Genomic DNA, 13,586 nt, shown 5'->3' with positions numbered 1-13,586 from the left:
GATTTTCCCTTCCATTTTTCTCCCTGATGTACGAACTCAGTTCTGACTGTAGTGAGAATGAGAGCAAACAGAACTGCGCCACAGCCCAAACACTGCTTGTCACACAGAGTTAGTCTTTGCTGATGCTACAGCTAGGCAAAACCAGAATCTGCTTTGGTTCAGAAGAGGAGCTTTGTGTGGTCTATTATCACTGCAATCCCTGCCAGGATGAGAGTGCTGCTCGACTTCATTTCACTGACAAGAAGGTAAACACCACTACATCTTCATGTGCAAAGGAGAAAGAAATCTGTCTCCAGAAGAGCATTATAAAACCTGGCACTGGTCTGAGTTGAATGTGTCATCTAGCACAGAGGCTTTGAATTCACAGAATGTGAGACAGATAAATGGTGAAGAAGAGGGGGGGAAAAAGGGGATATTCTGCAAAATACCCTGGGGAAACAAACCGAAACATAGGCCTTTTAGCAACACAAACATCCCTGGCCCTGGTAAAAGGTTAGCATGTTGTTCACTGTAATATTCGTGCATTGAATGCAAGAGAGGTCTAACATAAACTGGGGCTCCTTTTCTGTTTTTGGCAGTGGAAGAAGCATCGTACTTCAAATGTTTATGCATCAGTGATGAATTTCATGCCAGGAAAAAAAGAAACCCAATCTACTTCATGCCCACAATATGTGAAAGTATATCACTGTTCTTTGCTGAAGGCAGGCAAAGCTGGACTATGGGTACAAGGATCCTCAGCCACCTCATCCTGCACTTCCAAATGGGAAAGCTTGTCCTAACAGGGGAAATGTCACATGGTACACATGCCATATAATTTCCCTAACTTCTTCCAGATGCATTATTCCTCTTGAAGGAAGGAAAGCACCATATGTCCACCCAGTGTAGATGAAAAGGCCTTTTTACAGCAGTACAAAAAAAGGGAGAAAAGCTGCAAAACAACCGATGTGCTTTGGCACATCTACCTGGCACTGAAATCAGGACATACCACTGAGAGCACTACCAGACCTTCAGTGAAGATCACCTCCACATCAAAGCATTCAAAGACTGAAAGATCTGAGAATCTTTTCATTTTTAAACTCTGTTTATGGTTAAAATTCCCTTTTCAATGTTCCTTGTAATCTAAGAGCCAATGCTTTCATAAACCACTTCTCATATTTTATTCTTTAAAAAAGCCATAAAACCACACAGGTAATTCCTCATCAAACCACTTCCTAAGCCATCAAGGCATATTTGATTAGCCTAATATCAGTCCATACTGTCCTAATCGCTCCCTGTAATGTAACACAGGAGTCCAAGGGAAGAACACCTCTGTATGAATTGACATTTAGGCAGAATTATTTTTAAAACAAAGAGGGAGGAAGAGATTAGCCTGGATGTTGAGTGCTCAGATGGACTGTCACACTGTGCAGTCACTGAAACAGTCCATTCCTCCAGGTGGAACCCATCTGCCTTGTGCAGCCAGTACAATATTGAGTCAATGCCATGTAAATACAGTGATTAAAGCACCAGCTCCCTGGGGGCTCTGGGAACACATTCTACACGACTAGAATACACTATGCACAGAAAAGACTTAATTGCTATGTGTTTGGAATGGGTGCATCACTTCTGAGCGTCAGGGCCAAGAGTAAATTGAGCAGATCACAGCAGTTCAAACACTGCATGCAGCCGTGACGTGTCAGTAACACCCACTGCTGCTCATGGTTAAATACAGATAAAATCCTGGCAATAGCTGCAGATCGTTTTACGATGCCAAGATGAATATGCTCTTTTTTTCAGGGCAGGGATAACTCTGCTTCAGCACAGCAGCCAGTGCAACATGCTGTGGCAGCCCAATACAGTGGCCTGGATGTCACACACCACTTGGATCATATCTGGAAGCTGCAGTGAGTTGAATCCCTGTGCCTCAGAAGCACCATCCCACATTTGCTGCCCCAGCTTAGCAATAAGTTTTATTTCATGTGCTTCATCAAGCGACTATTAATTGATTTCATGGGGCTTTGTTGGCAGCTGCCCTCCACCAAGTTAACGCAGCCTTAGAATCTTCTACAGGGTGTTCATATTTGGATCCACTTCATAACTGAATCTCTACAAATGATACGCTTCTTTTTCCTAGCGTGTTGAAAATTGTGCCATTTGTCCCAAAGTAGCTGCAACAAAGGGAACTCCACAAATCAGATTTGATGTAACTATTGAGCAAAGCCATTGCACACTGTGTCCAGTTTTCAGCTACTAGCTTGCCAGTGCTGCTCTGAACCATATCCTCAGGCACTAATTCTAGGGGGAACTTGGCATCTAACCTTTGGGACCTGTGCTTTAGTCTCCAAAATCTGGCAGTACATCACCCACACTAGGATGTACTGTGGTCGAGACCTATTAGAGATCACATCTCACATGCATCCCAAACCAGATGTACTGGGTGGCTGAGACATAATGTTCAGCAGTGAAGTCATTTCTGTCTCAGTAACTTCTCAGAGCCAGATCTGACAATCTCAGAACATCAGGGACTATTCCAAGATGAGTAGCCAATAGTTTTGGAAGGAAATCAGAAGCACAGAATGGAAGAAAAAAAAAAAGTAAATAAAAGGAAAAAAGGGAATGGGTGGACCCCTTTCCACGCTGATATGTTGACATTCTGCATGATTTGCTTTCTAGGCAAATAATAATGGATGAGAAGGAAAGAGCAGCATGGGAAAATAGCGTGGGAAAAAAAGAAAAACAGTATCAAAACAGTGTGTAGTGGGAAGATAAGGGAAAGGGGGCTGGGAAGGGCCAGATATGGGAAGAGGAGGAACAATAAGCAGATGGATCCCACCAGGGCAGAAATGTGTATAGATAATCCTGGCACCGAGGAGGTGTGAATGAAGAGTATGGGATTCTGATAAGAGGGGAAGAGTAAAGAGGAAGGCAGAGCCACAGCAAAAGCAGAGCACGATGTCCCCACAAAGGGGCTCATGCTGCCAGCAGGAGCAGTGCTAAGCCATCACACTTCAGGCTGGTGAGAGCTCTTCTGCCAGTGACAGAGGATTTTGTACATTTTGCCCTCCTTAGCAAAAATTGGAGTATTAGAAGGCAGGCGCCAAGCCAGCAGGCACTGAATCAGACAGCTGTTTCCTATTGTAAATCCAGGCTGCAATGCCATGTGGACCAGGCTCAGAGTACATGGATACATGGAGGCCTTGGGGAGAGAGACGATCTGCATAGCACATTTCATTCCCATAGGAAACATTGCCTCAGCCAGCATTACCTCCCTTTGCTTCTGCATGAGAACATATAGACTAAGCTCTGCTGATGCTGCTGGAGAAGATGAGAGGAATGGACAGCAGTCAGCCCTCTTATGCTGGTTTCCACTGGGAAGGATCCACACAAATACTGGCAAATCTGAAAATCTGGATCACAAGGAATCAACATGAGTCCTTCCACACTGAGAAACAGAAATACTGAGCTGGGTGCAGACCAGACTGGGCTGTCCTTACAAAATTAAGTTAGAGCAAAAGAGGAGATCCAGCAGCAGAACATGTTCTGATCTTTCTCTGTCTGAACAGTCACAGTCCTTTGTTTTGCACATTAAAAGTACTCTGTGTCTCCAAACATCAAGATTCTCCCTTGCTGATTAGGTGTTTTAACCAAAAGATCGCCACTTGACACAAGTCAAATGCAGGTCTCATTTGATTATTCACTTCAGACAGGTTTTCCATTCAGAAAGGTCATATTTAATGCAGCATTGTTCCGTCACCCATTTGACTGTAGGACAGGCAAACGGCTGATGCCACAGCACACACGGCTCACTCCAGTCAGCACCAGCTGCCTTTCCCTCCTCTCTGCTCACTTCTCATTTCCACCATTCCAATTTCTTTGTCGTTGGCTTAAAGAGAGAGAAAATAGGCTACTGAGCACAATTACCAAAACTAACTTCAAAAGGGTTGGTTTGGGGTAGGAAGTTTTGATGTTTAGAAGAGAACAGAACAGCCTAAATCTAGTTCCTACGCTCCATCTCTGAGTGAAAACACAGCAACAACAAATGGCCAACTTCTGCAATTTAAAAGTTCTCAGAAAGCCAAGGAGATGCTACCAAGTTAATGTGATTACTGAAAGCACTGCAGGAAAACACATATTGGCTGACCTCATAACAAGTTTACCTACAGATTTCCTCATCACCTGCACATTACCAAAGAGATTTAGTGCCAAGAATACAATTAGCTTCACTGACTCCTAATACCTTACACTGTAACACAGCAGAGATGTACACAATAAAACAGCCACATGGACGAATGATGGGTTTGCCCTCGATGGACTTACACAAAGCCTTTTACAAAGAGTCAGAAAGTTCAGGATTGACTTGTAAGTGATCCACACAAATCAGCTTTATGGTTATTTCTGTCTGTTGGTGTAATCACTCTTTGCTTTCTCCAAAGCCACCTAGAAGCTTCTGCTGTACCAGCTGAATGGGGATAGGACCAATGAAGTGCATTGCAATTGAGTGATTATTGGCCTTGTTCAGCAATACAGGATTTAGCTGACATTTATATCTGCTCAAAAAGGTACATTTCCTCAAGAGAATGTGCTAATTTCTCTGGAAATAAGAGCTCAGTCTCAAGGCTACCCATGCATCTGTTCTGTCTGGTTGTACTGAATGTAAAAATTGGCTCTGGATGCCCATTGCACCCCAAGGGACCTTGTGGGGAATTAACTTTGTCCTTCTAACCAAGCCCTTTGGGTTCGTTAACACATTTGAAACTGACTAAAATAGCAGTTCTGCACCTTAACACAAACCATTATGTGCAACTCTCAGACACTACTCATGCAAATTATAGTCACCCAAACTACCTCTGTGTTAAGGAAGTAGCCACCTCAGGCCACTTGTCTGCCTTGCTTTCTATCTTGTTAATACCACCAATAAATCAGTGTTTGTTGAGTATTTTTAGATGTGCAACTCACTTTCGGCTCATCTGTGACTCCCAAGTTGACAACAGCTCAGTCTCACCAGAGCAGAGGAGCAAGAACAGGCTGTGATCGCTGGCTGTGGGAGTACAACATTCACTCTCTTATTCCAGAGGGACTGGAAACGCCAACAATCTTTGGGAGGGTTGGTTTGGGTTGGTTTTGTTAGTTAATGAAACACATGGAACAGGGCCCACATGTATGTCATGGTTGGATGAGGGATCTGGGGGCTTCTGAGCAACCCCAAGGGGTGGCATGAAGGCTGGAGCCAGGAGCTGGGACGTCCAACCCCAAGGGGCAGGATGAAGGCTGGGGCCAGGACAGGATTCCAGCTCAGCCCTTTCAGAGCTAGGACGAGTTTGAACCACCTGAATCATAACTGAGGCTACTTGCTGAATCCTAATTAACTTTACACACTTAGGAGACCCTACAAGAAAGACTGTACGTTTTGAAATGGTTGTTTCTAATCAATCTGCCTTGCTATTTTAAAAGCCTTGCAAACTAACATGTTCTGCTCTGGATCTTGATTAAACACCAAAATATTTGGTAAGCACAATTCTCCTTAAAAAGATAGTAAATTATTTGAATAGAGGAAACAGCATGCTCTGGACTGCCTATAGGTATATTATTTGTACAATCTGATTCAAAAGTTACATTTATGCATGCATGGTACATGTTCTACATTGCCTAGTATTTTAAAATCAAACTAGGAGCAAAGTTCCCCTTCAAACTTTATTAAATGAGAAAGCATTTCATTATCACGTGCTTGTCTTAAAACATCCTGACCCCTCATCTCAGACTTCAGCATTTACACCATCAGAGAAAGCAGGACATCAAAGAAAGGCCAGTTGTGCAGAGTGACACAAGCTGAGTAACTGAAAACAAGGACAAGCTGTGAAATCCTCTCCTGGAATAAAGTGCCCTCTGTTGAAACACAGACATATGGATTTCTGTACCAACATTACCCATGTACCCTGTGTAGTGCAGCCAGGAGCAACAAATGCTGCAACAGGATGGACAATCTATAGCAGAGAAGTGACTCGTGAGCTCCCTTCAGCATCAAACAGCATCAGCCCTCTTGGATCGCTGCTTCTCTGCCCCACTGACCCAAATAGCAAATTCCCACCAGCTTCAAAAAGGGAGGACTTGGGTCGGCAGCCATAAGTTACAGCTACTGCAGCTTTTGTTTATGTGTTGTGCAAAGGCTGTTTTTTTTAGATGGAAAGCTGGTAACAAAGGCCCCTATTATATGGTGAAATACCAGCCTCAGGCAGGAATTAAGTGAATAACAAAATCACAAGCCCAATTTAAATAGTCAAAACAAAGGGTAAGCGAAACATATACATGTCATGATCAACCCTCTCATTTCAAACACATGCTTTGTAGAGCATGATAAATACCATTTTAACTTCTCTCCAAATCCTCGAGCAAACAAACATCCAAGCACGGTGTCATTTATTCACGTCGATCGAGAAAATTAAAGCAACTCTGCCAGCATGCTGGAAAAAGCAGCTCAAAGCAAGTGGTACAAACAAATGCACAGACACGGATTGCCTCAGCTGACCTACTGCTCTGCAGACACCAACATCCGCCGTCACCTCCAGCTCTGCGTGAGCCTCAGCACTTACTAAGTAGCTCCTTATTCTCCACTATGAGGGCTGCTGTAAGCACTTACTCACAATTCTTCATTTTAATAATAGACAACAACGTTATAAGCAACCTTCCTATACATGAAGACTCTAAAGTGAGATTGTAACACATTTGACTATGCACAATTATGTTAATTATACATAAAACACTGCAATAAACAAAGCCATAGTTGTAGTCTCACTATGCAAATAAACCTTCTCACCTAAGAGTTAGGGTGGAGGGAGAGCACATCCCCAAAGAGACCCTCCAGGTATCAGAACTGCATGTACAGACCAGGACTGATCCCCTCGTGGCAGAGGAAGCAGGGAGCAACCAACCAGAGCTGTTAGAAAGAAGCAGCACCCACAATATTGGTCAGCATGTAGAACTCATTCAAGGAGAGCACTTGTTTCAAAGCACCTCCAGCTGAACTCCTAGCCCTGGGACATACACAGCTGGAACCAGTTTGGAAAAGAACACCCGAGAGGCACAGCTAAAATAAACCTCACCATAAAGAGCAAAAGCAAAACAAGAAGGAAGGGATAAATAGAGGATAAATACCAGGCCAATGCAGAAAATGTTTCTCTAGGAGTGTCCATTGATCTTTAAAATTTAATCACAACTCTGCAGTTAATGCTTCCTTCCGTATTTTATCACGAGACTCTCCCCTGTAAAGCTCTCAATTACATTCCAGTCACGTATTTGCAGACACCACTTAAACAAATCAATTAGTTGTTAGTACCTGGTGTGCATCCAGCCTAATGAAATAGGTTTCTCATCCATTAACACAGAGCAGAGCAATGATGCAGTATCTTAAAAGCAGCGTTAACAACTGAGATCAGAGTTAAAGAGATCATTTTAGAGCTTTACATAATTTTACATAGTTCAACAGAAATGGACTGCGTTACCAGGACAAGTTTGGTAAACTCCTGGGTGCTGATGAGCTTAGATTCACTTCATGGAATTCAAGTCTGTTTAAGATTTTAGGAAGTTACCCAAAGACGTAACTCATTAGGAAGTTTACAAGCTTAAGGGGCTGAACTAAGTGTAAAATCAGTGCAAGATTCTTCTGCATTTCATTTATTCTTCTGCATCTTGTTTTAGGGGATTTCCTATCTAAGTTGACAGAGAACAGCTGGCTGAGAAGCTACAAAAACAAGGGTGGGAGAGGTAGGAAACTTGTTAAGCTATATCCTGTATCATAGTACTAGCAAATCCAAAAGTAGGCTAAATAAAGCTCTTCAGGAAGCAAGTCCCCTGGTTCAAAATCTAGTGCTGTAAGTTACTCTGTAAGTAGTGAATGAATTGGGTGAGGCAGCACAGAATAGCAGTACCAAGTATTTGTCTGCAAAACAGGACAAAGCCAGCAGCTAACTAATGCAAAGCACAGGCAAGCTCATCTTCTTGAAGGCTCAGATGCCAAAATTACTGCCAACAGAAAACATCAGCTTCTCAGATGCTACAGCTTACTCTTCCTGGTGGTGGGTGCTTTATCAAATTGGATTCAATTAACTAAGCAGGCTCATTTTCCCAAGCAGCGGTAGGATCAAGATCACACACTTAATATGGTTACCCACTGACCTAGGAAGAAAAGAGCTCTGATGCCCTCTGCATCCCTGCTTCCACCGGTGCTGATGAATGTGCCTAAATCCGGAGAGGAGGTTAAGTATGAGCTCACAGAATCACCACATACAGGAAACAAATAACAGTTTTCAAGCTAAGTGGTAAGATACTGACACGTCTGAACGTGACCTCTGCAATACATCCTAATGGAGGCCATAAAACTAAGTGGCCCTGTTGCAATTGGATCATGGCTTCTGTGATTTGTTCACAGAATGGCTCAGGATGAAAGGGAGTCTGGAGGTCATGTGGCGCAATGCCTCGCTTGACCAAGGCTGTACAGAGCCGGTTGCCCAGTATCACACCAGTCAGTTTCTAAATACCTCCAGTTCAGGAACACCAACAGCAAGAGGCATCCAAACAGCTCATTAGCAGCACTCATAACAGCCACAGCACCATTCTGAAAGCATCGGAGGCGCCACTTCTGTGTCCTTCCAATTACAGGAGAGTTTTCTTTCTCGTCAGCTCTTGAAATTGAAGAAAGACAAACTCTTGAGCATTGGGTATGTTTACTCAGTTTTATTAGACAATTCAAGAAGAAAAGCAGGATATGTTTTAATACTCCATCTCGAGAACCCGGCCAACACAGAAAAACATGAATAGTGTTTACAAAAGTTACAAAAACTGCACTGCAGAGTGAATTACAGAAAATGTGATTAATTGGCAAGGCAGGTTTATAGAAATGCAATAACAGTCTTTCAGGTGATTATGAAAATGGTATTTCCACGTTATATGCATTCACAACATCAGCACAGTGTTGAAATTAAGGCACTTTGGATATTTAGTATTCCACCAAGGAATCAATTCCAGGGAAACCACAGTAAAGCACTACAGATAGACAGTGACAGCACGCCCAATACTGGCCATCAGGGCACCAGGGTGGGGAGAATGAATGAAGCTCTTGGTAAAAACAAGCAAACAAAAACCCAAGTGCACTGAGAAGGTTTTTTGACCCTATTAAACACTGAACTCCTTCAAGCAAATTTGCTTCTAAAGAGGACACAGAAGAATTTCATTACTTAAACACCATTAAATATGATTTTTAATGCTAAACAGTTTAAAACAAACATCCACAATGAAAATTGCACAAAGTTCACATTATTAGTGCACGCAGCTGCTGCAGAAGTCTTCACTTTCTTCCTTCAGCATCTCCCTGCTACAGCAACAGCCAAAGGAAACACGGGGCAATGGAAGAATCTTGCAAGGAGCAACGCCTCCTCAACACTACACCAAACTTCCGAGCCTTCCTTTTCACTTTGGATTGTCACATGTTCACTGCCTGCATCCCAACTGGATCCCAATCTTATCTGTCACACATGTGCTATTCACTAATAGATGGGAAATAGATTCTACAATGGCTGTTCTTCAGATTAAAAACTGATGTGAGCTTTTTTTCCTTACCCCACCTGTCTCAACAGCAAAACTTCAGTGGTAACTGAGTAGCTTTACAGACTTCTGCTGCAGCCTTCAATACGCAAATTCTGAGGAGTGAAAAAGTTCAGGAACCTAAAGCTGCCAGCACAAAGTACTTTAAACTGGAGTTAAATGGAATGTTTAACAAAGACTTCAGACACGTGCAGGTTCAGGCACTTCAGTTGTATATCAGCGTTGTTTTAGTTCACTAAATTGAATAAAAAACTTCATAGCAAAGGGGAACAAAATGAATCTTTAAAAAAAACTAAAGCAGGACCTCTGTGGAAACTATGCTTACTCTCAGTAATTCAGCTAATATTTAGAACAATAGCACTTTACAAATCAGTCATAAATGGCAAATTTCGCTTGAAGGCAGACAACCTGCTCACAACCAGCACCTTAACAAGCATGTTCCTGCTATGTCTGCAATGAAGCACCAGCATCCAGAAGCTGCACTGCAACATAAATCTTCTTTGGCAGCAATGACATTGCAGATACACTTCAGTATCAGCCGCAATTACTCAGCATTACTCAACACTGAAGCGTTCACCTTATTCACATCTGAAGTTTAAAACATGTAATTAGCAGTTTTCCATCTAATCAAATACTAGAATTATTTGCCAAGATACTCTACATCTCAACGATACTACATTATTTGGACCACAGAATGACTTTTGTACCCTTTCAGCAGGGCCCTGAGCATGAAAAAAAAAAGCAGAGTATGAGTGCTCACATAACATTCATTCATTTTTTAACTCTTGCTCTGCACAGCAACCCACAGGACACCATTCTGCAGTACATTAGGAATGAGAGATTGGACAACAGTGGAGTACTCTCATACAACCTAGTGGGCAAAAGGTTCTGTCTCAGTGAAGCTGCCACATCTTGCAGAGTCAGTTCTGTCACCTCCTTGCAGAGGGTCCCTCACAGCCATGCTGGGTCCCAGCAGTCAGCCATGAGCTAACGCAGATGATAAAACACGCATTTGCCCCCTGCTAACCTGAAGAACTCTCAATAATTAAACATGCCCTACACAGGAAATTGGTTTCTTACTTCATAAAATGGGAATCTCTCTGTCAGTTTCCTTAGGTAAGAATAAAACTAACACGTCTCTCCCTTTGCCCCTCTGCAGATTCCTGAAGTGTCCTCTAGAGTTTGGGTTGTGCCACGATGCGCTGTTATAAAATCACGTGCCTCTGTAAATCAAAGGCTTCAGCAAGTCAAAACAGTAATAAAGGTAACTTCTATAAGTGAGATTATGAGAATGTTCACTAGGATAATGCCATCATAAAAATATAGTGTTTTAATATAACAATCTTACAGCCAAGAAATAGCAGTTTGAATAAGGATGTTACCAAAGCAGTGAGAACGAAGTCCTGCCCAGCAGAACACTCACTTCCTTGCAATTCAGGCACTTCACACACAGGAATACAGAGCTGTATGCTGTATTGTGACTGTACGTGTCCCGAGAGTAATCTCTTCCTCTGTGAGCCTCCGTGAGAGAAGTAATGTCAACTCTGAGCATTAAAATACTAGATTATTCCCACAATACATTCAGTCATTAAATTGAAGAGTGGCAAAACCAGCATATCTTAGAGAGAAGAAAGAATGTGGATTCGAAATGAACACCATCAATTTTTAACCAGGGTTTTCTTCCTCTTTCATTAGGTAGTAAGAGTTGGCATACACTATGTTTGGTTTTGTTATCAGAGAAAACAATTACAATTACTCAAGTGGAAAGCAAGTACTCATTGATCCTTAAACAGAGCAGAAAGGCAATCAAGGTAAGCAAGAGCAAGCAGGATAATCTTTACATTGATCTATTTTATGGCTTTTGGTGAGCAACATCTCAAGGATCAGTGAAATTCTGACTTGAGCAGCAGTTAATGCACATGTATTAAAAAATGAGTAGAAAACACTTTATGTTTTTGCAAACTTATTTGTGGACAGATTTGCAATGGCGATCCCAACTTTTACTGATGTTAAGAGAGCTGTCACAGAGCTCTTTCCCCTTTGGCTGACACATTTTAAAAGAGCACGTTAGGATGTGATAATGTAAAACTGCGTGCGTATGCACACACATCAGTACTAATGTATACACACAGACACACACATACAGCATATATGTGGTGACATACACTGAAAACGTTACCAGCATCAGAGCGAGGTCCTACCACTGCTCCCAGCTAAAGTCATCTCCTCTACCAAACACAAGAAAAAAGCCTAAAATAGTAAGGAAAATGACTGCATTGCCAGCCAGCACCAGACCACAGGCTCCCCATTTGATCTGAAATGCAAGGAAATGAAACAGTCAAAGAAGTTCTTTAACATTCGTTCAGGCCAGTTATTCATAAACTAAATGAAATACTACAGAAAAGTGCTAAAAGCAAGAAGAAAAATAACAATAAGTTCTACACTTTACAGTACTAATTACTCAATTAGCAACTACTCATATAATACAAGACTTCAATAGCTGGGCTAATTGTTCTACATTTTAGAGCAAAATGATTACCTTGTCATACAAGTCGCTATAAACAGACCTAAACCACAAAAGCCCACTGAGATTAGTGCTTTATTTTAAATACTACCTATAAAAATAAAAGATTGTCTTTCAAATAAATGCCAGTAACAAGCATAGAAAACACTACCTGGCCTTAATGGTAAACAGCCTTCCACAGCCCACCTAAGTTCACCCTAACAAGCATTTACTCTTAAGACACAGCGATGAATTAGAGTTCCCTCAAGTGGCCACTTCTGGTTCTGCCTATTATCAGATCCACAATAAACTCGATGTCTGGTTAATTGTGCATCACAAATTAAATTAAAACTAAGCGTATGAAGCTTAAGCAAAACAATAAGACCAGAAAGAGGGAAAATAAACTAGAACAACAACAATAAAAGGGCCAAAACATCTCATCGAGCAGTCTGGGAGACAGGACAAAGGAGCTTTTTGCCTTGGAAACAAAGGTGACAAAATCTCACCACAGAAGAGCAGCTCAGAAAGCAAAGAGAAAAGAAGCTAGCAGAAATTTCCTCAGATTCAAGGGGCCAAAGCACGAGCTTGGGAAATGCTTTGAAAGCCAAGAGGACAGTTCTGGAAGTTTGGCCTTTTTGCTGTTAATTGATAATACACTCCAGTCACCAAGTTTCCAGCATCCTAAATGAAGAAAGCAGACATTCTGAGATACAAATAAAGATGGTGCAAGAAAAGCTGCACAAGCTGATGACGGAGAAGGGTGTGAGATGGAGGAGGAGATAAATACCTTGCACTGGACCATAACAAAACTAGAAGCAAACTTTTTAGTCATGCAAGTTGTTTGTTTAGGTCAAAAAAGCAGCATTAAGCAAGTTTCCAGCACTGATTATTTTCATCGGAATCTACAGATATCACAAGGAAAGTAAAGGGAGGATTTACAAACAAAAGCAGCTCACCTGGCTCAGAAAGAAACAATGGCACGTTTAAAAGACTACACTCAATAAGTGCCTCCTTATGGGAAGATCAAGCAGGCAGAACTTACCGCTTCGACCCGCGCGAGGATTATGGGGAAGCCAAAAGCAGAAACAACAATTCCAGTTGTGAAGAAATACGCCAGTTCCCTGCAGGCGCTGCTGGCTGCATCACTGTCATCACTTACTCTTCTGGCAATGAAGTGGGGAATGGGGCAGATGAAGTAAAATATTAAGACAAACATAGGCCAGTAAACTCTGATGGGGAAAAAGAAAAAGAAACATTATCAGTTTAGTTGAATTTTCTCAGTAGTCTTACTTTGTGCATTGAGAAGCGGATTGATTTAACCCTAAGCTTTCATCAGAAGGGTGTTCCCATGGCCTCACAGAGCAGGATCCATTCTCAGACACAACCAGATGATGCCTTTTACATTTGCAACACCTCACAGAATCACAGAATGACCCGGGTTGGAAGGGACCTCAAGGATCATGTAGTTCCAACCCCCCTGCCTGGCAGGGCCACCAAACATACACCTTTA

The 13,586-nt window shown here is 42.1% G+C and overlaps 1 protein-coding gene across 1 annotated transcript; it reads right to left on the bottom strand.

The window, feature by feature from the left end:
• Positions 1-8,686: 8,686 nt before the first annotated feature.
• On the bottom strand, positions 8,687-13,313 carry LEPROT (the record flags this gene model as incomplete). The annotated part of the gene is made up of 2 exons (XM_015870620.1): positions 8,687-11,887; positions 13,119-13,313. Coding segments are annotated over 2 exons (312 nt in total), but the record flags the coding sequence as incomplete, so codon positions are not given.
• Between the last annotated feature and the right edge of the window lie 273 nt (positions 13,314-13,586).

Source organism: Coturnix japonica, chromosome 8 (genome assembly GCF_001577835.2).
Source record: "Coturnix japonica isolate 7356 chromosome 8, Coturnix japonica 2.1, whole genome shotgun sequence".
Taxonomy (NCBI): domain Eukaryota; kingdom Metazoa; phylum Chordata; class Aves; order Galliformes; family Phasianidae; genus Coturnix; species Coturnix japonica.
The sequence above is the reverse complement of the archived record's forward strand: the minus strand, read 5'-3'. Positions and strand labels throughout refer to the sequence as shown.